This window comes from Adelges cooleyi, unplaced genomic scaffold (assembly GCF_023614345.1).
Source record: "Adelges cooleyi isolate 19-005CV unplaced genomic scaffold, UGA_ACOO_1.1 ACOO_flye_CR_arks_rails_tigmint_CR_PRNA_574, whole genome shotgun sequence".
Taxonomy (NCBI): Eukaryota; Metazoa; Arthropoda; class Insecta; order Hemiptera; family Adelgidae; genus Adelges; species Adelges cooleyi.
The window spans coordinates 3,435,196-3,460,051 of NW_026096268.1; the positions used below are offsets into that span (position 1 = coordinate 3,435,196).

The window sequence follows — 24,856 nt, forward strand, 5'->3', positions numbered from 1 at the left end:
ATTTACTTTGCATAAATAAGATAATGAACTGTTATAATTGGAATAATATTTTAGATAGTATTACTAAACTACAATACGTAAAGATAAGGTATTTTGTTTATCGAACTCCATAATTGCTATGTAATTGTAAAAACATTTGTTTATTTTGTACTTATAAATTGTATTATCTTTCAGGGTTATTTAACAAAGTGGTGATTAGCGTAGATATTCAATTTTTTTAACAATAAGTACTTATTTCGTTTTCAATAAACTTGTTAGGTAACAAAAAATGGAAGCGATTTAAAATAAATTTTAAAGGTTTACATTTATTTAAAATGTGTATTTGTAATATATGAGGCACCTAGAACACAAGTAAATATAAGTGACATTTTTAAAAAAATTGTGTTAAGTCCACAGCTTAATTACAAATTGTCTATTTTATATGGTAGTAAAGATGTATAACTTTAACCCTTTCGTTCCTGGAATTTTTTTTTTTCGAAATAAAAATCAACAAGATTTTTACGTATTGGACTGATATTGATTATCAATATAGCTGTGTCGATTTTTTCATTATCAATCTTTACTAGAACTTGTGTTTAAAGACATTTTTTATCATGGTAGTACAGTAGTCTTATAGACTACTTAGTACGTTGTTAATATTTTATTCGATTTTTAAAGTTAAACCCTCGTACGAGGATGTCAGTAACGAAAGGGTTGTAAGTAAATTATACATAAATTGCTGCGATTTGGTAGCAAATCAACTAATCCCCAAACAAAAACGCAATATGGATGTAAACTTTGAGCTTGATTTTAAAACTTTGTCTATGTCCTCTTGACAAGTTTTTTTTTAACAACACAATTAGTTTTTTATTAAAAAAAGTTTTAAAAAAATGTTTAAGCTCTTATTTTGGTTTTAATAATCAAGTTATTATAAAAATCTCGTCGAGACAACAAAGATAAAATTCTTAACTTTCAAGTGATATAAGTAATTCTTCTGTCAGACAATTTTTGAAAGATCTGTGTTAAGAAAACGGAGACAGTTTTTTCTCAACAATTTTTTAAAATCTCTGTCAAGGGTGCTGTGATAGTCCGAAAAACAATTTAACTACCAGAAAAGAGTCCTAATTTCTAAACTAATAATTTATTACACATCACAGTTTAACCTTCAAGTTAAGATTTAATAAAAAAAATGCCTATACTTTACTCCTTAAAAATGAATGGAGTGGCGTCCTCTTAATCATATTATCATTATGCCAATTAATACTTAAATTATTAAGACAACTAAGAATAATAAAAAACAAAATAAATTGATTACCCTAGTTCAATGCGTTTTTATGCGATACATAAAATATATCGATAAAGTTTCAAGGTCTAATTAATTGTTTTATGACACAACTTACAAGAATTTAATAACTCACTGTTAACATATTTAGATATTTAGATAATTCAGTACTAAGTATAATAAAGAAATATTACATCTCAAGAGCTTCGTGACTAATTATTAATGAGTCAAATATATACAATATTTGTCAAAAAGTTAATTTAAGTGGAATTTTTCTCTTATTTAGGAATTACAAGTAGGCAATTTGTTTCAACATTTTAATGTAAAAATTGAACAGAAAATTGAAGTTATCAACAGAAGCCGACAACATAAGGCGTACCTATAATAAATAATTTAATTTTAGTTTGGTGGATTAATGGGTAGTGAGTTTAATTATCCGATTTTGATTATTTAAACTTTTATAGCCGTCTTTCAAGCTGCATAGATTTTATAAATAAACAATTTTTTTTTCATAGTTTATTTAAAAAATATATTTTTTATAAAATTGAAAGAAGCCTTCTTACGTCAATAAAACACATAATAAAATCCGATTACTGAGACGTCATTGTTCTCACCCTAAGCTATATTTTTTATGAAAATAGATGCTATTAGTTATAGAGGTTACCTATAAAAAAGGTAGCTATTAAACATTTAATAGTAGAACGAAAAACAATAGAAGTACCTACTCATTTTACAATAATTACTAATATTGCTGTAAATAATATAGTATAATAAAACTATCATTCTTATAGACAATAAATTAAGTTGGACACGTGACTGATGTTAAGCCATGCGATAAAAACCCTACCTTTAAGTATCTAACTGAATCAACACTTTCCTTTATACCTTTAAGCTGCCTCCCTTAAAAAAATATAATATTACGTAATATCATTATTTAAAACCTCTTCTATAGAATCTACTATCAATTATTTTAGAAGAAAATATAGTTAAAAGTTAATATTTATGCTGGCTGTTGTCCTGGTGCAATCAGCTAGTGAAACTTGCACTGTTTTACCCCGGCTAATTCCGAATCAACCGAATAAACATTCAAAGTGTTCAAAGTAGATGATCGATTTATTAAAGTATTCATTTTTTGAACAATGTTTTACTACCAAGCATTATATTATATAATATATATTGAGTACGGAAAACTCAATGTAATTAGGTGGGCGACATGACTCTCATTTCATAGATGTTGCCTATCTCTTGTCCTTAGTCTTTTAAACTCATATGGTTCTTACATATATTAGTTCTTGTATGTTTAAAATCAAAATTAACCAATAGTGATATTAATAGAGTTTTTTTTTATATTTAATATTAGTTTCTACGATGGTTGTCTAATTTTCTTATACTTAATTATTCGCAAGTGATTACTACCGATTGTGGTCAGCTCTTACAAATTTTGGAATACCTTCATATAATTAGCTGTTAACATAAATTATAATAACAATATGCTTAATGAAATAAAACTCAGAATATGTGTGACAAACAAGACAAAGTGAGGATATTATGCAAATAATAAGATATTCACATCGAAACTTCTTTTAAGAAAAAGCTCTACATACAAGTGTGAAACATGGCCTACGATGCAAGGAGACGAAACAAAACTGGTAACATTTTCCTCTTTAAAAGAAAAATACTTAACTAAAACACTGATGAGTACGAATTACAAGCGGAGAAAGAATGAGCCATGAGAATTGTGCCTTGTGGATTTACATTTTACACAGAAATGTACAGTGTACCAGTGCTACTCATAGTCAATGCCCAATGGCCAATGGTTACTGGTTAATGGTATGCAGCATCTCGTTGATAAAAACACGAGGTGATAACTGTTAGGACCTGTTATCAATAAAAATGTTTTTAAAAAAGTAATAATACTTAGAATTTTGATCACAACGTATTTTAAAATGTATTATTGAATTAATAAAATTATAATAATTTAAGTACTTATTATACAAATGTTTAAATAATGAAATATTTGTCTTGTTTATAAAGTGTATTTGGAATTTTTCTTTTAAATTAATTGCCTACTTATAGTATAGTATAAATCTAACATGTTTAGCTTGGTTAAAAACATTAATTTTCATTTGTAAGTACAACTCAGTTCGCAAAGTGTAATTATTTTCCTTTTAATAACGTGTGTGTTTGATCTTATTTTAAAATTGTTGAAAATTATTATACGTTCTTGAAATTAATTTTAATTTTCCAAACATAAAAAATGTATTATAGGTACCTAATAATGAATACAGTCTTATGTTAATGCCCTACTACAGCTTAATAATACACTGTTAATACAGTTGTCAGTGTACTTTATTAATTGTATTATAGTTTTTATATTAATACATACTTAAATGTGCTTATAAGTTTGACTTGAAATTTTTACGTCCGTAATATGTACCTAATGTAAGCTAACTCTAATCTATGGGTTTTATTTTATTTTTAGAGTAAAAGATGTGACATATATTTCTCACTTGCGAATATGTGGTTACGAATTAGTTAAAGCTAACATCTATACATCTCATGAGTTAAGAAAAAAGCGAAAATCTAGAGAAGAAAAGGTATTACATAGTAATTTTTAGTGTTCAAATTTATTAAAAATAATTAAGATAGACAGTCACAACATAAATATAATATCATGATAATTATTATATATTAATTAAAAATTGTAATTAATAACACTAATAATAAATAATATTTTCCAGAAAATGGTGACACCACATATCTTTGAGCTAAAACCAAAACAAAATAAAACAATTAATATTTGGAAAAATATGACAGTGTCCGATTTAGAAAGTGCCACTGGCATACCAACTGGTAAATTACTGTAGTCTATAATTAGGTACCCAATTATATAATATGTATATTAGTCTACTTATTTAATTATTTGTGAATTTAACTATAATTTTCTAATAAGGAATATTCATTTGTTTGCAGATAACATAATACAAATTATGGAGTATGTTAAAGATTCACAAATGTATTCAAAACCTAATAGTCCTATCGATGATGTACCTGTACTTAAAGAAATTGCAAAGAAATGTGGTTTTAAAAGTAACATAGTTTCCAACCCCAATACAAAAAATAAATCAACTAATCATGAAGAAAAAGACGCCGTTAAAAGGTATACTTTAACATACAATATAACTTTTAGGAATAATGTATTAATTTTAGTTTGTACATAATTATTTTATGTTGATAATTAACAGTATATATTTTATGCTAATTCAATATTCAAAAAAAAATAATATTGTGTGTAGACCTCCAGCTCCTTACAACTCAACAGTTCCAAGACATCCAGTTGTCACCATAATGGGTCACGTTGACCACGGTAAGACTACACTACTAGATACACTGAGAAATGCATCGGTTGCTAAATCCGAATTTGGTGCCATTACTCAACACATAGGAGCTTTTCCTGGTAAACACAATTGTTTTAATTTGTTGTTTTTTTATATATTAGCTAATAGCTTGTTATCGGACTTTCAGTTGTATTAGATAATGGGAAAAAAATTACATTTCTCGACACACCTGGACATGCGGCATTCGCTACAATTAGAAGTCGTGGTGCTCAAGTTACAGATATAGTAATATTAGTTGTTGCCGCTGATGATGGTGTCATGGAACAAACCATTGAATCCATAAGAATGGCTAAAAACGCTAAAGGTATTATTAAAATAATAGATGTATCATAATAAATCGTTACAGGCAAACAACTTACTATATAAAAAAAATCCCTCCTCTTTTTTTTTTTGTTATAAATTCTAACACAAATTTATGAGCTATTCGTCATATATTATTTGGTTAAATACTTAAATGTAATAATTGAATTTATTTGGATTTTGGTTTATCTGTATTAAATTTAATAAATAATACTATTTATTTAATAGCAAAGAATTACTTTAATACTTATTAAAATATTTTTAATTGTTTAAATTTTACATAAAATATTTGTTTTTTTAGTTCCAATTATCGTGGCAATTAATAAAATAGACAAACCTACAGCTAATATAGTAAGTTTTTAAAAATTAAAATTAAGTATGGTTTTTTCTTAAAAAAACATGTACTTTTACATATATTTTAGGAGCGTTGTAAGAAAATGTTGCAAACTCAAGGTGGATTAGACCTAGAAGAATTTGGTGGAAACGTTCAAGTAGTTTCTATATCTGCCTTACATGGTACTAATTTCGACAATTTGATAGAATCCATTCTAACGCAAGCAGAAATTTTGGATCTACGGGCTGATCCTAATCCCCCGGCTGAGGGTGTCATCATTGAATCAAGGGTGGATAATAAAAGAGGGTTTGATTTTTTTTTTTTATTGCATACCATTTATAAATAAGCAAAATTAATAAACCTGAATATTTCACAATAATTCACAAAATCCTAAAAATATTTTACAAAACTTGTGAATAATAATAAATAATTTGGTTTATTGAGTTAGGTTGATATAATATTTTTTATCAATACATAGTTATTATTACAAATTTATTGTCTGAAATACTAAGCTGTTAATAAAACAAATATTATAATGCTATTTTTCATTTTGTTTTAGGAAAATCGCTTCAGTACTTGTTCAACGTGGTAAACTTTTGAATAACAGTGTACTTGTCGCTGGCACTGCTTGGGGAAAGGTTCGTATGATGTTAGATCATCAGAATAATCCAGTTCGAGAAAGTAATCCATCAGACGCAGTTCAAGTTCTTGGCTGGCGAGAAGTGCCACAATCCGGACAAGAATTTTTGCAAGTCTCATGTGAAGTAAGTTTATAATTAAAACATTTTTTGTACTGTTTAATTGTTTCAACTTTTTTTATGTTTTTCGAAGAGACGAGCCAAAGAAATAATCGAGTTTCGTTTATCTAAAGCTACAGAAGAAAAACAAAAAGAAGATAGTGTTCAAATATTATCAAAGATAGAGGAACATAATAAAGTAATGTATTACAATTTTAAATTATATAAACCGTTTGTGATGTATTTGTAATTTATCATAGGAGTACAAATCTCATTTAGAAGAAAAAAGAAAATTAGGAGTTTATAGAAGGAGGAAGTTTAGTGCCATGTATCAAGAAAAGCTGTTAGAAAACAAAAAAAGTGACAATAGCGAAGATATTCGATTAAATATAATAATTAAAGGTTATACTACAATGTCTATTATTACCTGTTTATTTTATTAAACATTTCAGTGACTTTTCAGGAGACGTCATTGGATCTGTTGAGGCGATTCTAGATGTATTGGATACTTATGAAAGTGACTTGTGCATGCTAGACATTGTTCATTACGGAATTGGCAATGTGAGTGTTAACGATATTCAAAACGCTGATACTTTCAAAGGTAATAATAATGTTTGCTATCCAAGTATGGGCTTAAGTGTGCTCTTAAGAAATGTGTTATATGTAGATATTATTTATGTATAACAAAAAAATAAGAAAAAAGTCAATAATCAAGTAAATTGTACAATATTAATCATGATTTTCTTCTTTTTTTTTCAGCAATAATTTATGCTTTCAATGTAAATACTTTGGCTGACGCTAATGAAAATGCAAAACAGACGGGAGTCACTATTAAACAGCACAATATTATTTACAAGTTAATAGATGACATAAGGGAAGAGCTTAATAATTGTTTACCTCCAATAAGTGTTGAAGATGTACAAGGTAAAAATTAACCATTCTTTTCAATTCCTAGAATTACTAATTGAAATATGTTATTAATAATATCTTTGCGCGTTAAAGGTGAAGCCAATGTGCTACAAGAATTTTTAATTAATGAAAATAAGAAAAAAGTTCCTGTAGCTGGCTGCAGATGTACAAGTGGTACCTTAAAAAAAGCCGCTCTCTTTAAAGTGGTTAGGCCACCCGATGATGTTATTTACCGGGGTATGTGTTGATTTACTATCATAAAACTATTATAGTAAATATTCATAAACATTACAATATATTGTATGAACGACTTATAATAAATATCAGTTATGTAAATTTATTTATTTCATATTCAGGTAAATTGTCCTCGATGCGCCATCTTAAAGACGAAGTTGCAACTGTTAAAACCAATATGGAATGTGGACTTCGATTGGATGATCAAAATATTAGGCTAAGGCCCGGCGACAAGGTAGTGTGTTACACATTAAGAGAAGAGCGACAAAACATTGACTGGGAAACTGGTTTTTAAATGCAATTAAAGCATAGCTGTGATTTTTTTTTTGTACTCTTACAATTTTTTAGTGAAATTGATTAAGATGTTATATAGATGTTATAATATATAATATATACAATAATTGTATTATCACAACATTATGTTACTAATATGTTATATATATATATTTTTTTTTTTTTTGACTGATTGTTAAATATATTAATTCACACATATATATATATATATATATATATGATTGAAACTGAAATAATCTTTAAAAAAATGTTGCGTATTGTAGGGACAAAAAAAATCTGTAAGTATGATTTTTCTTATACAATTGATTTTGGCATTAACCAAAGCCATGTTGTATATTTCATGAAAACAAAACGGTGATATCAGATAGATTTTATTGGTTAAATATCTTACTTTTGAGTTTGTACACATTTACTAACATTTTTTTCTGTAAATAGATAGATTCTGTCTATAACTAAACATTAAATAGGTACACTTAAATTTATCGGCAAGAAGTAATAGTAATATAAAATTATTATTAAAATACATTTTATTTTATAAATTAAATAGAAAAAAAATTTAGGCAAATGTGTGAAAGAAACTACTCCACAGAGGTCAGAGAAGGGGAACATACTTGGGGCGTCAATAAAATGAATAAAGATCACTTGTGGTGAAAGAGATTTGAGCGCTACTTAAATTATAGTTTCAAATTTAAATGACCTGCTAACTTTAATAAGAGCAATAAAAAATGTAGATTATTATTATTAGGTTGACTGTTGAGTTACCTAGCCCACCCCATTAAGCAAATAAGTTAAATAACAGACATTCTTTAATTGTAAAACGGCTTTAACTATGAGTTTTTATAGAATGTGTTTCACAACAAAATAAGATGATTTAGTTTTTCCTACTAGAAATAGTGTTATTGCCCAATTAATTGTAAAATTATGTACCCTATTGTTGAATGTGTATAAATCAATGAACTAAATTCAATTTAATGTTTAAATTGTTTTTTTTAACTTATTTTGTAGAATTTGCGATATTAAATTCGTAATTTTTACCCAATTCATATATTAATGAAATTAAGAAATTTTCGGGTTATGCCAGCGCCCGGTATGTTTTTAGTTTTATGTAATATTTCTTGTATTATTTTAGGTTATGAAAAATCGAATAAACAGCTGAATATAGAATATCGCAGATTAAATCTTAGACCTAAGGATATATTATTATTTAACATACGTTTTAACGGTATTACTATTCCAAATGACGTCACAAATTATAGCGAAAGAAATTAAAAAATCGAATTCGTGTATTTCGTGAAGTCATTCGCATGTCTCTCAAAGGATATTACGTAATTAGTAATTATTATAGTGTACTCTAGACCGAATAATGAATATCATTAAATTTTCCGTGCGAATGTTGTTGCTCGAGAATGATATACTTTGGATACTTAAAAATACGTGTTATCAAAATACAAGTGTGTGACTAAGCAGCTGACTTTTTGCCGAATGCCGATCAAAGTACACACACTGTACCCATTACGTGGTTGTTTGCCATGATACAACAGAAAACCAACTACGAAGTAGACCGGATAAGTTACAGCATTCAGTAATATTTTGTAGCTCGTAATCATTTATTACACTTGTTTAGTTACCTTTAAATTTTCATCGGTCGTTGTTTTGTCACCGACAAAACTCTCCGGTATTAATATTATATAATAAATAATACAGTTGAAGTTCAATTATTGTTTCGTGTATAAGTTGATTTCAATCAAAAACTTCATTATTAAAAAAGTGCGATAACAACAACGCCATCATGAGTCTCCAATGGACAATAATCGCAACGTTCCTGTACTTCGAAGTCGGAGTTCTTTCACTGTTTATGATCCCGTACATGTCTGCTCAACGCTGGAATAAGATATTCCGCTCGAGGTTTTATCAAGCGCTCAGCGCTCAAGCCCAGTGGTATTTTACGTTCCTGTTGTTCATACTCGTACTATTCCTGTTGGACTCGATACGCGAGATGCGCAAGTATTCCAACCCAGAACTGTCCGATGCGCACCAACATCTCGACCATGAAATGCAGGCCAACATGCGTTTGTTCCGTGCCCAGCGCAACTTCTACATTAGCGGTATCTCACTGTTTTTGAGTTTTGTGATCAAACGTTTCATCGCTTTGATGACACTGCAAGCATCGCTGCTAGCTCAGAGTGAAGCATCTTTGAAACAAGCCAAGAGTGCTACTGATGCAGCCAAATCGTTGATGTCGAAGCAAGACAGTGGAGATGGAGAATCGAAAGAGTTGAAAGCGTTGAAGAAAGAACTAGAATCCGTTAAAGCTGACAGAGATGCAATCAAAAGTCAAGCAGAGTCTGTGACCAAAGAATACGATAGGCTTATGTCAGAACATGAAAAACTACAAAAGACTGTAGGAAGCGAGTCAAAAAAAGATGATTAATGCAATTCTTACTTTAAACTTCGGATTTTAGAATTCAAATCTGTTTAAATATTTAAAGTATCAGTTCTAACTTTGAAATATCTAACAGATTTCAGTATTTTTTTGTTTCTCATTATTATTATTTTTTAATTTATTTAGATGTCCAATTAATTAACTTAATGCCTTGATAATTTACAAAACTATTTTGATAGCTTGAATTTGGTTTTTAAGTTAATGTACAAAGTGTTATGGGGTTTTTATATAATTTGTTGTGTTAAATATTAATAAAACTATTTATTTTATAGTTTTGGACTTATCTTATTGTTTTAAAAACTATTAACTAATTGAAATGTAGATTTTTTTTTAGTTTATTTTAACTTTTACCAATTTATAGCTGTGTTTTTACAAATGCATACTCTGTATAATTAATAACAAAATTATTATTAATTATTAACAAAATACTTTTTTTTTTTGGAAAAGCTTTCAACTCATTTAAATTATTAAGGATACATAAGAAATATAAAATGTAGTGCTTAAAATAAGGCATATAATAATAAATCGGCCTTTTAGCCCCAACAGAGAGAATGGTAAGCTTTTTATAAAAAAAAAGTTATCTGTCCAATAGATACGTCAGAAAATGACTTCTACATAAGCCATTGGCTATCAAACTTCCGCCATAACTTGGAGAAAAATAACTTTTAACCAGAAAATATTATTCTTTTTTATCTTAAAATTAGTCGGCATATTTAAAATGGCTACTAGATCAATTTTTTTCTAAAATGTTCTATCCTTTGCCTCTTAAGTAATAGCCCTTTCTGTTCCCATCAAGTAATAATGGTACAGCCATATTGTATGGTATTTACAGAGTACTACAATAATAATGAACATTGCCATGAATATGACACACTACGTAAAGTATGTCACATTACTCATGTGCTTTATTGTGTCAATTTTTATGGTGCTCATAGCAGCTCATAGGTGAGTCAACTATTTATATTAGTCTTCATTTTGCGAATTGATAAGCCATTAACATTACTACGAGATAGAATAATAATACATAATATGTATATTGAAGTGAATTTCGTTTTCTAGCCGCTCCTTTTTTCATTCATAAATCTGCCCCTGATCTTTTCTATTAATTTATAGATAAATATGAATTAAGAATTTATTTATTAATATAGTATAACACGTTTAATCATAAGTCATAACAATTTGTTTAACATAATTTTTGCGTCATTCTAGTATAGTTTTGAAGTAATAAGCAACTAGGACGTGCGCATGGATAATATAATATTTCTTAATTTTGTTTGTCTTTCCTACCTATACAGTATACCATTAAACACTAATAACTCGAGTATCTATTCAAAACTCTCTCTCTCTATATATATATAATTTTACACTGTGTATAATTATTAGGTAGAACAAAATATATATCAGTGGCTGGGAAATAATTCTTATCACTGGTTAGGTTAATGTTTGAAAACAAAATTTCGGTATCAACCATCATTATAGATTTATCTACAATCGTGGTACTAACTACCAACTTTATTTACTTGATTTAATTTCGTTTTCTAGACAGTCAAGTCTCTAGTCAGTAGTCACAAACCTGAACGTCCAAACCCAAAACAAGATATTCTATGCCGGAAAACCTGTAATTTTTCAACTGGATTGATAACCTTCTTAAATTAAATTATTTTTTTGATATTTTGACTTGTACATTTTAACTTTTCAATATTAAAAATTTACAAAAACATCACTATTATTCCAGTGTTCAATAACGGTAGATCTCAGTTGTGGCATATAACTTATAATTTATTGTTTGTTACGCGAGCTCAATAAAATATTAAATGATTATGTGTAGCAACAACTTTAAAAAATTTAGAATACACTTAATTTTTTTTTCATTTCTATCTCTTGTTGTCACCAATGAAGTGCATTCAGAATGGAATACGAAAGATTATATGAAACGTGAGCATTCATTGTTAAAACCCTACCAAGGTTAGTTCATGACACAAATTAGTTTTACTATTTAAATTACAATTGTCTATTTTTTTTCTTATAATGTATGTATGTGCTCTTAGGATCTGGAATTACAGTGCCCAACTGGGATTTTATTGGTTCCACTATTGTAACTGATAAATATGTTAGGCTAACTCCTGATTTGCAAAGCAAGTCTGGTTCGATATGGAATGCTATTGTGAGTAATGAGTATACATTTTATTACAATTCTAATTGGAACTACTATGAACAAGTTATTGTTTTGTAAATATTTTTGTTTTATTTTAATAATAATAAATAATTTTATTATTATTGTAGCCTTGCCATGTTCATAACTGGGAACTACAAGTTCAATTTAGAATTCACGGTAAAGGCAAAGAGAGTTTGCACGGCGATGGAATGGCGATATGGTATACACGAGAAAGAATGGTACAAGGACCCGTGTTTGGTAATAAGGACTTTTTTGAAGGCCTTGCAGTTATAATTGATACTTATAGCAACCACAACGGAGAACATAATGTATGTACAATTTTATTACAATGATTTAACTTTATTAAACTGTCTGTTAGTTTATAGTTTAATTGTACTTATATTTCCATATAATTTTGGATTAGCATTGCATGGAACAAATCTACTTTACTGGACACCCTTTTTTTTTTTATTCAATAGTATTTTTCACGCTGATTACGAATATGTAAAAATTTTGCGCCGCTCGCACTTAGTTTGGAAGTTACAGAAGTTTAATGTTCGCCAATATCGACTTACGCGCGCGCCCAGCGCCGCACGTCTGCCCGCGGCCGCCGGAAGTTTAGGCATACAAGCAAAATGTATGACATTTTTAAATCATAAACACGATTTTCACAGAATGTTAAAAAATTGACATTGATATTTTTTCCCCGCAGCCCTTCACATGTTTATGCCAAAATTTAACATAAGCCTTTTTAGACCAAAGTTACAGAATTAATTTCAACATTTTACTACTTTTTCTTGGGATTATTTTATATTGTAAATTTGTTCATTTAAAATATTATAAAAATGGTTGATACAGATATCTTAGATTTTATGCAAGTAAATTTTTAAATATATAGAAAATTATCATTTAAAATTGGAAATTTTTATTTGTCAATATGAAAATTTGTATTTAATTTATTTTTACATTTTATGCCTTTGACTAATTTTAATACACATAATTTTAAAAAATATGTGTACTTTTTTTAATAACAGCATCAACATCCATATATATCATCAATGGTGAATAATGGTTCTCTACATTATGACCACGACAGAGATGGAACTCATACGGAATTAGCCGGTTGTGAAGTTAAAGCAAGGAATATACCAACAGAAACTCATATTGCAATTCGATACTCTGGCAACACTCTGTCTGGTAATTATACAATTTTTACTTGTTAAATGTATTAATAGTCAGTTTGACAACTTTTTTTTAATTTTACAATTTATATAGTGATGACAGACTTGGAAGACAAAGCAGTGTGGAAGCCTTGTTTCACTGTAGAAGGAGTAGAACTACCGACTGGCTATTATTTTGGTTTTACGGCAGCTACTGGTGATCTGTCTGACAATCATGAAATTTTAGCAGTACGCCTTTATGAAGTTGACTCTGATCCAGTATGGTTTATTAATATTTAATGTTTACAAAAAGTACAATTTATTGGTTTTTATTAAATTACAAAAAAAAAATTTTTCTTTAAGGCTGATGCGTTAAAAGACTATTCGAAAATTATTCCATCTGCTAAGAAATACAGTGCTCCAAGGGGTAAATACAACTAATTTACTTTTGATTAATTCTATTTATGTTAATTTATTATAATATATATTTTTAGAACACATTGAAGATAATAAAAACCCGGGTTGGAGTGGACTAAAAATATTTTTTGTCGTCATATTTGTTATCATTGCAATAGGAGCATTGATTGTTGGTGGCGTTTGGTACTGGGAGTATCAACAATCTCAGTCACATAAAACATTTTATTGAACAAATATTTTAATAAATTCATTTTACCAAATAAATGTATAAATGTATACATAAAAAATTGCCAACAAATATTCCCAACGTGTAACAACTGATCAATAAATATCTTAGCCCAAGCTACATCTATATATTATATATATCTTCTTATATTCTTTCTGTATTGATTAAAATAAATTGAAGACTGAACATGTAGTTTGTTACTGTCTGCTATGCCTTCAAATCCAATTCCAGCTAACGCTAGCGTTGCTCTCGTGTGTCGTTGTTATCTTTTACATTTTATGTATTTAACTTAAATATGTCTTTTGTGTAATTTTACGGTATTTGTGTTCCAGTTATAATTCCAATTGTATTAGTTAGTCATTAGGTTATAAATTAAATATCGAAAGAATGTTTTTACTTTATTGTTTATGTACATTATAAATGCACTCAAGTTTTGTATACTAATAAATAATAATTGTGTATACATGCCAAAACCGGAGAAATATTAATGTAACTCATTAAAAAGATCATAAATAATAATATATAATCCAATCCAAAAACTATTTATTGTATTGTAATTACTGTTTTTCTTTTTTCGTGTGATTTAATTGTAATTGTAAATCGTTTATTCTTCTGTCTTTAACGTGAATCAACGTACTTAAATGATCAACCTATAGTAATAATTACGATTAATAATGTATCGAAAAATAATATAATGCAAGTTTTATGTAAAATTTATGGCCACTATGACACTTTCTAGAATGAAACTTAAACAGAAAACATTATTAATGTTGAGAAATGCAACTTGTACAATTTTTTGTAAGTCTATTTTGTTGATTGGTCAGATAAGAATGAAATAAAGCTGTAAAGCATACTATTATATTATAATGTAACATACTGAAGAAAATGCAATAATGTAAACTATTCTAGGGATAGATATAAATTTAAACACATGAGAAGAAGAATGTGTTATTTGTGTTTTGAAAATATAGTAAATGATAAAAACATAGTATTTTTAATGCATCTGAACATAGTTTTTTTGAATAAAATTTTAATACTAAACTACAATAAACCTTACTTTGTGTTCCAAGTCGACAATTTTCAGCTTTAGCTTATTTATCAGACGTACAACATCTTGGTCTAAATATTTGTTTCTTGAAGTATTGTTCTCTAAAACATTGTTGTAATATAATTAAAATTACTTGTATTGCAATCATATTTGTAAGAAATTGTGAAATTACCAAGAAATGTCACATTGCATTTACCTTACTCCAATAAAAATTTACAAAATACCTGTGACTTGAACCATTTCTCCATTGTCTATTACATATAGTGGATAAGTTTGACTTTTTTCAAGTTCTATTAGTTTTTCATGTTCATCATTTTCTACTAAACACTTCAAAGACTTTAAAAATTGACACACTGCATCCATATCAGCCATAGATAGTTTTTTAATAGTAACTTTAGTAAGAGGTAGCTTCAATTTTTTCAACACCTAATACAGTTTAGAACTACATAGGCTAGTTAAATGACTATATAAGCTACATAAAGATACTTTTCTATTTAATGTCTCCCAATTGGAAATCTTATTTGACAATGAACTGGCAGGTATATAATTATGCAACTCTATTGTCTTTGGCCAGTAGTATTTGATGATTTCAGCGACCATTGCTAATTTCAAGAATACATATCTTACAAGTGTTATTTAGATTACCAAATATTTATGAATTTTTACTTGCATCGGAAAAATCTCTAGCTATATTTCTCTTGGGCCGACTGAATTCGAATGAGTTGATCCACTGAACAACGCTACTATAGTCTATTTTATTACTATTAGGCGAGTTGTTAATTAATGGCAAAGATAAATTACATAATTCACTTTCAACATCAGATGTTACAGATTCTATAACAGTACTATTTGATGTCATTATCAATAAAGAAACAATTCGGCAATTATAAAAATAAGAATGTATAAAATTATATATTTATTATAAAATAATATCAAAAAAAATTTAGTTTCTAGGCAACATAATTGTCAATAGTTAAAATTTAGAAGAAAAAAATATTATTTTTTAATTTAGGAACAAATAAATAATAAGACCTATAGAAAGTCTTTACAGAGTAATTTAACAGTAAATTAAAATTTATTATTTATCCACATCATTATTGTCCGAGTCATCGGAGTGCGGAATTTTTCTCATTACGAATTCAACCCTTTTAATTTTTTTAAATCCTTCATAACTTGTAATCCAGCGGTTACGATTTTCTTTATCAGCAAAAACTTGACCTCCTGCTGGCCTGTTCAAAAGATTTTTCATCTTAATTTCTAAATTATTTTTCTGTGAAAACTTGTAACGCTTCTTACTACTTTGTTTTTTGATATCCAGACTTTCTTTTAAACGGGCTTTGCACATTAAGTGTTTTTTATCCATGTAAATCAATCCATTAACTTCACTATGATTAAAGTGCGCATTTTGAACATATTGCCTACCCGTATAAAAAGGAATTAAGTATTTGTTCTTTTGTTCTGGTGTAGTTGGCTTGAAGGACGTTTCACAGTCACTTGTAACCTTACTACTCTTTTCAATACTACTGTAAGACATTAAACTACTTGGTAAATCTTCATATTTACCGTCTGGACTATACACCGATCCTGTATCATATTTTGGTATAGCTTCAAAATTCCATAGTCTATCATCGTCATATTCAACTTTGAAATCATCAAATGTTGTTTGTGTAAGTGTATTATTAATTATTCTAGTATTCGAACTTACTGGAATAAACTTTGATAAATATTCATCATTATTTTCGTCATTAATAAAATTAGAATAAATATTATTGTAGTTAAATTTTGTTTCTGTTGTGACACCAAGCGATTCAGCTAATAGTTGATCAAAATCTTTATCGCGACCAGTAACAGCCATTCGCTCTTTGATTTTATGATCGATACATCGAGCTAAACTTTGAGTACATGGTTTGAAAGCCCAGTCAAGAACACCGCAATCGGTATTAGGGTCGTAGGTCTTAATTATTGTTATAGGCATATCCATACTACATTCATTATCATAGGAAATCTCATTGTTGTCCGGTTTTAAATCTGGAAGTCTCATAAAATCTAATTGGTTAAATTCAGTATTTATATCTTGTACAGCAGAATCCTCACTGTGGCAGTCCACAACTTTTTTCCCTTTTATCTTTCGACCATTAAATTTTTGCCTTTTCTGTTTATTTGCTTTTAAATTGGGTATCATAAATTGTTCCAATGTAAATTCATCATTTTGGGAATTGTTGTGACGTCGATTGTAGTGGAAATGTATACAATCTCTCTTAACTACCATTGAACATTTAGTACAAGAGACTAGAACCAGATTTTCAAGACGGGGAATCAATCCGAATACAGGCACATCTTCCTCTGACAGTTCTATAGGGTTTTCAGACTTTAAAAAATCTTTTCTTTTATAGTCTTTGTCAGGAATGCCACCCAATTTGTTACAAAACATAGACCATGATTGATTTTGAGAGGATTCAAAAGCAGAAACAATGTCCTTTACAACTGGTTGACGAATGCCCATCATTGTGTTCTAAATAATCAGTCAACTGAAAAAAAAAACATTCATTGACACAGTGATTCAACATTTCAAAATTAAATTATTACTTTTGTTATAAGTACTTGAAGTATATAGTTATTTTTTAATAAGTATTTTTGGCGAAGTAAGAAAGTTCAGTCGAATTTGTAATCAAGTGTAATTAAGCAGGCATTATTGCAAGCGATTTAGTATCTCCATCTAACATGCTAATGCAACAATCTCTAAATGTGATTTAAAGTAGGTAAATAATTATAAATAATAGTTTTGTTGAGGATGTATTTTAAATGGTATTACAATCTTTAGAAGAATGATTAAAATCACCAACACATGTAATATCACGTAGAATAGTCTTTATTTGTAAAAACTACAAATTGAAATTACTGATGTTCTATAATGACAACCTAAGCAATCATATGTATTATAGATGAAGCCCAAGCTTTACAGTATTTAATTGTAATTTTTTGTTTATTATTTACAATGATAAACATTTTTTTTTTTTAAATAATACATTTTTTTACAATATTAAAAAAAAATTGTGTATACAACATATACATGTATCATTTTAAGCATAAATTTATCAATTTTGAAAGCTATCTTGGAACATCTAAATTCTAAATACCAAAATAATATATTATCAAACATTAGACAGATCAAAATGTAAGGCAAGCGTGTTTAATATACTTATATGGTACATGACGATTCAATACATCATAAAATTACTTCCAATATACTCACAATACGTGTAAAAATCGGTTTTCTTATAATATAATATGCAAGAGTCAACCGATACTACAATTATTGTTACAAATATAACATATTTGATTGATACAACAGTGAAAACGTACAAACAATTAAGCCAACAAACCTATTAATTCCTTTAAAAGTTCAAACTAGTAATTTAGTTCCTATGATTTACGATCAACATAAAACCGAGATCAAGACACCTACGATCTACGGTCCATGTTGATCACAATAATGAATAATGATCCGGAGATTGATACTTGGAAATCAGCTGTCCAACGACATGCGTGTATTGTATTGTATACCCTGTATGCAGTTTTGTATTCATAATAATATTGAAAATAAATAGGTAAGAAAAATTATATATATATATATATATACCTAGTATATCAGTATATCATGATAATTGAAAAATATAAATTGACGTTTTATTTTTACTACAACCTCGGTATAATTTATGTGTTCTGTGTGTGGTACTTGGTAACAGTGGTCAGTGATAGTTAACGTGATGACAATTTAATGTTTTTTAAATCTTAAAAATTGACATTTTTGTTAAATTATGAGTCTGAACGATGATGTTAGCCTTTGGTTATTTACTAATGCAATTAAATGCTTTTGTCGCTTACTCCATTGCTTTTTTTAATTAGTTGGTAATCCTGAATTTGGGATATGATAATGGTGGGAAATTCATAGATGGACCGGCAATCTAGTGAGACTTTGAATTCCTAAAACATCTGAAAAAATAATTGGTATATAGTGTGTGTGTAACAATCTATGCATGTATATATATTTTTTCCTTTAAAACAACATCCATTCCCAATTCATGGTTACTTGTTACAAATCTTGTAATCATAATTTATGATTCATAAATATTATTTTAACAATTTTTAATGTGACATTCATAAAATGCATTTGCCTTAATGTATTACCTAGTACTAAAAAATTTAAGCAATGAGTTCAGAAAACTTACCTAGTAATTATTGTAATGGTAAGTTGGTTATGAAATAATATTTGAATAATAGGTGTTTAGCAATTTTACAGTCTTTTTTTTATAAATCTATAATACATTTTATTGATTTTACATAGGTATGTTTTTATAAGACATTTAAGAATCTTAAATTTATATTTAGTTAGGCTATTATAATTATGTTATTATGTTTGTTAAACAAATGTATATAGTTTATTTAACCATGCAAACATTTTAATTTTAGATGAAGAATTTGACTGGACTAAATATCTTAAAACTCGCTGTGCAGAAGAAGTACCTGAAGATTTTTTTTATCATGTGCGTTTATTATACAATTTATTTTATTATTAAATATATACTGGGTTGCACCAAAAATATATGCATTTAAATGGACCTATCACTGGCTACTTCATATAAATATAGGTTTTTAATTGTTTTCCTATTTTATAGGTTTGCAAAAGTGAACAAAATGGAATAGAATTGGGGTCCATTTTGGAAGTTGAAAATGAAGATGATTGTGGATATTGGTTTGCTAATGTTGTTTTATCAAAAGGAATTTTAGTATGGTAATTTTTAAAGCTAAAAACACTATTACAACAGTATTTCTTAGTACTACCTATTATGTATTATTACAGCTTACGCTACTATGGCGATGAAAGTGATACAAATGATTTTTGGATATTAGTAAAGTCTCCACGTTTACATTATTTAAACTGGGGAGGAGAAAATGGTAAAAAATTAGTTCCTCCTCACCCAGACAGATTTAGACGTATCAATCATAAATTAATGATGAACAAAGTACAAGACAGTGAATACTTAGTATCTAAAAATGTGTTACAATTGGTAAATTTAAAATTATTAAATAATGTATAAAATTAGTTATTCTTTTTTTTATTTAAAATTTAGGAAGGTGCAGCAATTTATAATATATTTAAACCAGGCATGTATGTTGAAATTCAAGATAAAGACTACCCTTATAGAGTTTGGGTTTCGAAGGTAATTGTGTTAAGTAAATAGTAAATGTATGTTACTTATTATATTGTTTATTTACTTTTCTTTATATTCTAATAAGTTTTAGTTTATTTATGCATGGAAAAAAAATTACTACATTTAATTAAAATTTTTCATTAGATCCTGAAAAATGTTGGTGGACGGTTGCTCTTAGAGATGCAAGGCAATTTAAGTCCAGAAAAGAAACCATTTTGGATGTTTTATTTAAACGAACGTGTATTTCCAATGGGTTGGGCAGACCAAAAAGGTAAATTGTGTTGTATTCAAGTTTCTGAATTTAAATTGTTTTTCTCCGTATAGGCCTTCCTTGGAGAGTAATAAATTCAAATGTTGAGTTAAATGATACAACCGATTCTAGTGTGTTGTTCAATATTTTAAAGGTATAATTAAAATAATTTAATTTCTACTTAACTATTTAATCAATAATTTAACTAAAAATGTGCTGTTAAAAATTTTAATTTTTCATAGCCTACAGCACCAAAACCACACAATTATAAAATAGGACAGGTATTTGAAGTTTTAAATCCATACTCATTGATGGTGTTTCATGCTGGTAAAGTTGCAAAAACATATGACAACCGTTATTTTAAAGTTGAAGTTGACAATGATCCTGATGTTGATAAGCGCTTTACTTTTGTGGCTACTAAAGAAAATCCATTATTGTTTAAAGCAGGTAAAAATGATTATAAAATAAGTTTGTCAAATTTTCACCATATACCTTATACTAATTTATTTATTATATCTGAAATGTTATCATAGGTTGGGCAAGAACACATAATTTTATGGTCAAGCCACCATCTAATTGGGAATCAAAAAAGCCGTTCAGTTGGTCTCAATACATTGAAAATTTAGATTGTGACATAGCTGACATTGATAATAAATGTCGTCGAAATATTGATGGTATTAAAGTAGGGATGAAGTTTGAAGCTGTTGATCCTATGAATTCTGATAAGATTCGAATTGCTACAGTTAAAGGATTCGCTGATCATTGGATTTATTTTACATTTGATCGATCCAATTGGTAAGTATTTAATGTTAAATTTTAATACATTATAATATAATTATTAACTTATAACTTATAAATTAAAACATTTCAGGCATCAACAAGTGTTACAAGTACGTTCTGTTTATTCAGATGAAATCTTTCCGATTGGTTGGTGTAAAAAGCACAAATATAAATTAAATACGCCTAAAAGTTTATATTGTGATAATGAAACCTATAATAATTATTACTATGATTCTGATTATGAAATTGACTTTGATAATAAGACTGAAAACCATGAATCTAAATACCCTTATTTTAAAGAAAGTGATATTGTTTATCATTATAAAAATTACAAGTAACTATTATTTTTTAATTCCTTTTGTGTTTTTTTAATAGTATACATGGTTATTAAATATGATGATTTTACTTTAGGGAGTTCATTGAATGTAACATAAGTTTAGAGAGAGTTCCGACAAATGCAACTCCTGAAGTAGGAAGCTCTTCGATAGCACCACAAGGTGTAATAATTAAAACTGAAGTACCCGACAGCGATGATACTGAATATGAGAATATTGTTCATTTTGATGATTCGGTTATGATGCAAGAACCTCCTAATATGCCAACAAATTATAAAACAACATGTGAATCAAAAGTCGTATCAAATATGAGCAAGAACATCTGTATATACTTTAATAAAGATTGCTATCCTGGAAATAATATACAAAAAAGTAAAATTCCTAAAATACCACACATAATTGGACCAGGGTCTCCATGCAAAGTATTACAGCAGGCTATTGGTATTTTTGTCAATCTCGACTATAATCCATGGGTTGCTTTGAGAAAAATTAAAAACATACAGCATTTAATATGTGGTGATCTGGAAGGTGTAAAGATGAAGATTACTTCAAAGTATGCTATTTTAATAAATATTTATGTATATATACATAAGTGGTCGTAGTGTATATTATGCTATTTGTATCTAGCTCACATTTTTCTATGTATGCATTTACTCATAACAAACATCGTGTAACCGCAGATAGAGTAAACAATTTTCGTTACAAGTAATTATACAGAAAAGTGGAATGTGGGTACAAATAATATATACCCTTACAACTACACCACTGTGTATGTAATATGTTAATGTTTGAGAGAGTATATTCATTAGATTTATTCATTTAAATTATAGAGAAACAAAATCACATTCAAGACATTCCGAATATTTATTATTACCGGACAACAATAAAATGGTTCAGATGTATTGTGCTACTCTGTGTAATATGTCTGGTATGTGTGAATATTTTATGACTACTAATAAAAATCGGTGTCCACACGGATGTACCTTACAAGGTATTTAATTAATAAGTTTAATAAATTAACTTGAGTATTTATTTACTTTGATATATTTTTTATAGCATCTCAGTTAATTATTAAGTTAAATAAAAAAAAATCACAAACAAGTATTGATGAAGGTGCAGAAATTACAAAAAAAATAAATGAAAAAATTGCTAAAGCAGGTAATTATAAAGTTTTTGTAGTATATTTTAGAAGACAAAAATGTTGATAATTTAAGTGATGAGAACTAAAAGAGTACAAGTTACTTTTTTTCAAAAATATATTTTTGAACATAAAATATTCACAATAAAACCTATTTCTATTTCCGTTTCATATTTTTTAAAGAAAACTAATAATTATTGTCCATAATACATTTAAAATATAATTTTCATTTTGCTCTTTTGTATAATTTACCTACACCCTTGTAGTTTTCACCTCTTCAAATTATAATAATATAATTTAATGAATATATAAATATATTTAGCCAAGGTAGAATTGGATTGGTCAAATAAGTCTTTGGTTGAAAGGTATAAATATTACATGGCATGTATCTTCAATTATGAGGCACATTTAATGACATTACATCGTAGTTTTACTCAACTAGAACTAGCTATATTAATCGAGTGTGAAGCAAAAAAAGAATATCTCAAGGCAATGGACTTGACAAATTCTTGTAACAATCCAAAACCATTTTTTAAACTCAACACAGATGAAAATTATTTTCATGCATGGTAAATTATTGAATGAACTACTGGTAATAAAATCAGAAATTTTAATCAATTTTAAAACACTTTTATAGGAAATTTAGCTTTGAGAAAAACTACCGCCAAGATCCAAGGTTTAAAAACACTAATATTGACATTGGTCGTATTGAAGTGATCAAGGTTACATCAAATCCCAAGTATTGGTCTCCTGAAGATGTTTATAGGTATCTGTCTCATGATCCATATTGTAAGGATATTGGTCAAACTTTAATAGATATGGTAAGATATATAAAATATTAAATAATCATGCTTATACACAACACAGTATAATAAATAAAAAAATAATTTGAGTACTACTGTTTTAGCAAGTAGATGGTGTTGCTTTTATGTTACTTAATGAAGAACAGCTTTTAAAACGAATACAATGTTCAATAAACTTAGCTTTAAGAATAATGTGTCATGTTGCCGAGGCTAAATTTGTTTTATTGAAAGAATACCAAAACTTGTAATATTATTCACTTGGTTAGTATTTTTACTAAGTTAACATTTAAATAAAATATGTTGTTAATTAAAAAAGTAAGTATTCATATTTTAAATTCTATATAAAATGAATAAAAGTATTAAAATATTAGGACTTGATCTATACTTATGAAATATTTGATTGAGAATATGAATACTTATCTTTTTTGAAATTGTATATTTCATATTAATATTGTATTTTTCTTTATTTTTAGAATAAAGTGTTCATTCCTATGTGTTTTGGGTAGTACTGATCTCAATCCATACTACAAAAGTCATTGTATTTTATGTTGTATAAAAAATTGTAATGTATTGAAAACTATAGGATTACCGTAAATTGATAAACATTAAGTGAAACGCTAAATGTAAATTTTTATTTTTTATAATTATTGTCTTGATTTCTCTTACAACCTACTTATACGTTTATTGTTTTTAATTACATTTTCAATTTTCTGTAGTATTTATATAATTTTTTTTGTGAATCTTTGTTTCCATTGGTATTAATTAATTCAAATTGGTTCATTGCTTAAGTTGTTGTACTGGTATGTTATTTATGTCTACTGATTACAAATGACAACGCATATTTTAGGTAATTCGTCTATCCAAAAACATAACACAGTAACCAACATTAATTAGAAAATCGTACTATAGACAGTGCTCGCATTCAGTGGGGGACTAAGTACCACAACTATTTTTTCAGAATTTGAAGCGCGCCCTTACTAATTTTTATAAGTGGTGGTTTTTTTAGGGATAAATAAAATGCTGGGTACGCTCTTTAAGTAAAAATGTCCCCTACTTTTATTTTTCTAACTCAAACACTGACTATACAGCAGCTACTTAACTGAACATTGATAACCCGCTAAATTATTTTGATATCTATAAAACACTGGATAAGTGCTAAAATTATAATCTTAGCCAAAATTCTTATTTTTTTTACATTTATTTTATACAACATAGATTAACATAAATATCATCAGTCTCGGATCTAGGTCTCACGAGACGTGTAGCCAAGTAGAGCTTTAGTTTTAATGTATTAATTACAAAAAAAAAAAAAGTCCTGATTATTAAACTATTAATTACATATTACCGTTAAGATTTGCGAAAAATTGCCTATACCGGACTCCTTAAAGAGGCCTCTACACTATAATTTATCAAGGCGCATT

At 27.8% G+C, this 24,856-nt stretch overlaps 5 protein-coding genes across 10 annotated transcripts; 4 read left to right on the plus strand and 1 right to left on the minus strand.

The window, feature by feature from the left end:
* Nucleotides 1-316: 316 nt before the first annotated feature.
* Nucleotides 317-7,606, plus strand: LOC126843751 (translation initiation factor IF-2, mitochondrial). Of its 3 annotated transcripts, none has more exons than XM_050581482.1 (15): nt 317-351; nt 3,744-3,858; nt 4,003-4,114; nt 4,235-4,421; nt 4,558-4,718; nt 4,787-4,963; nt 5,261-5,310; nt 5,382-5,599; nt 5,853-6,057; nt 6,125-6,229; nt 6,291-6,432; nt 6,494-6,631; nt 6,790-6,954; nt 7,033-7,176; nt 7,296-7,606. In XM_050581482.1, exons 1-15 carry the CDS (start codon nt 332-334, stop codon nt 7,466-7,468), a joined length of 2,112 nt encoding a protein of 703 aa, XP_050437439.1. In that variant the 5' UTR covers nt 317-331; the 3' UTR covers nt 7,469-7,606. The 3 variants fall into 3 exon arrangements, with proteins under 3 accessions (XP_050437439.1, XP_050437438.1, XP_050437440.1); XM_050581481.1 differs by lacking the exon at nt 317-351 and adding an exon at nt 3,186-3,389; XM_050581483.1 differs by lacking the exons at nt 317-351; nt 3,744-3,858 and having other exon boundaries at nt 4,031-4,139.
* A 1,200-nt stretch (nt 7,607-8,806) lies between these two features.
* Nucleotides 8,807-10,181, plus strand: LOC126843754 (B-cell receptor-associated protein 31). The gene has a single exon (XM_050581490.1). It carries the CDS (start codon nt 9,257-9,259, stop codon nt 9,896-9,898), a length of 642 nt encoding a protein of 213 aa, XP_050437447.1. The 5' UTR covers nt 8,807-9,256; the 3' UTR covers nt 9,899-10,181.
* A 1,259-nt stretch (nt 10,182-11,440) lies between these two features.
* LOC126843753 (vesicular integral-membrane protein VIP36) lies at nt 11,441-14,060 on the plus strand. The gene is made up of 7 exons (XM_050581489.1): nt 11,441-11,875; nt 11,959-12,074; nt 12,194-12,394; nt 13,100-13,262; nt 13,341-13,504; nt 13,589-13,652; nt 13,720-14,060. The coding sequence occupies exons 1-7, from the start codon at nt 11,725-11,727 to the stop codon at nt 13,869-13,871; spliced, it is 1,011 nt and encodes a 336-aa protein (XP_050437446.1). The 5' UTR covers nt 11,441-11,724; the 3' UTR covers nt 13,872-14,060.
* A 168-nt stretch (nt 14,061-14,228) lies between these two features.
* On the minus strand, nt 14,229-18,539 carry LOC126843752 (sperm flagellar protein 1-like). 4 transcript variants are annotated; one of them, XM_050581488.1, is made up of 6 exons: nt 18,170-18,539; nt 15,583-17,444; nt 15,403-15,518; nt 15,141-15,342; nt 14,926-15,017; nt 14,229-14,518 (listed from the first exon to the last, which is right to left on the minus strand). In XM_050581488.1, exons 2-6 carry the CDS (start codon nt 15,773-15,775, stop codon nt 14,426-14,428), a joined length of 696 nt encoding a protein of 231 aa, XP_050437445.1. In that variant the 5' UTR covers nt 15,776-17,444; nt 18,170-18,539; the 3' UTR covers nt 14,229-14,425. The 4 variants fall into 4 exon arrangements, with proteins under 4 accessions (XP_050437445.1, XP_050437444.1, XP_050437443.1 ...); XM_050581487.1 differs by lacking the exons at nt 14,229-14,518; nt 14,926-15,017; nt 15,141-15,342; nt 15,403-15,518 and adding an exon at nt 17,503-17,655 and having other exon boundaries at nt 15,818-17,444; nt 18,300-18,539; XM_050581486.1 differs by lacking the exons at nt 14,229-14,518; nt 14,926-15,017; nt 15,141-15,342; nt 15,403-15,518 and having other exon boundaries at nt 15,818-17,444; nt 18,300-18,539.
* A 126-nt stretch (nt 18,540-18,665) lies between these two features.
* Nucleotides 18,666-24,151, plus strand: LOC126842903 (uncharacterized). The gene is made up of 17 exons (XM_050580121.1): nt 18,666-19,163; nt 19,387-19,460; nt 19,593-19,708; nt 19,778-19,985; nt 20,049-20,138; nt 20,274-20,400; nt 20,454-20,533; nt 20,622-20,826; nt 20,913-21,174; nt 21,251-21,493; nt 21,571-22,047; nt 22,325-22,485; nt 22,551-22,652; nt 22,955-23,201; nt 23,270-23,453; nt 23,540-23,696; nt 23,909-24,151. Exons 1-16 carry the CDS (start codon nt 19,127-19,129, stop codon nt 23,681-23,683), a joined length of 2,757 nt encoding a protein of 918 aa, XP_050436078.1. The 5' UTR covers nt 18,666-19,126; the 3' UTR covers nt 23,684-23,696; nt 23,909-24,151.
* The last annotated feature ends 705 nt before the right edge of the window (nt 24,152-24,856 follow it).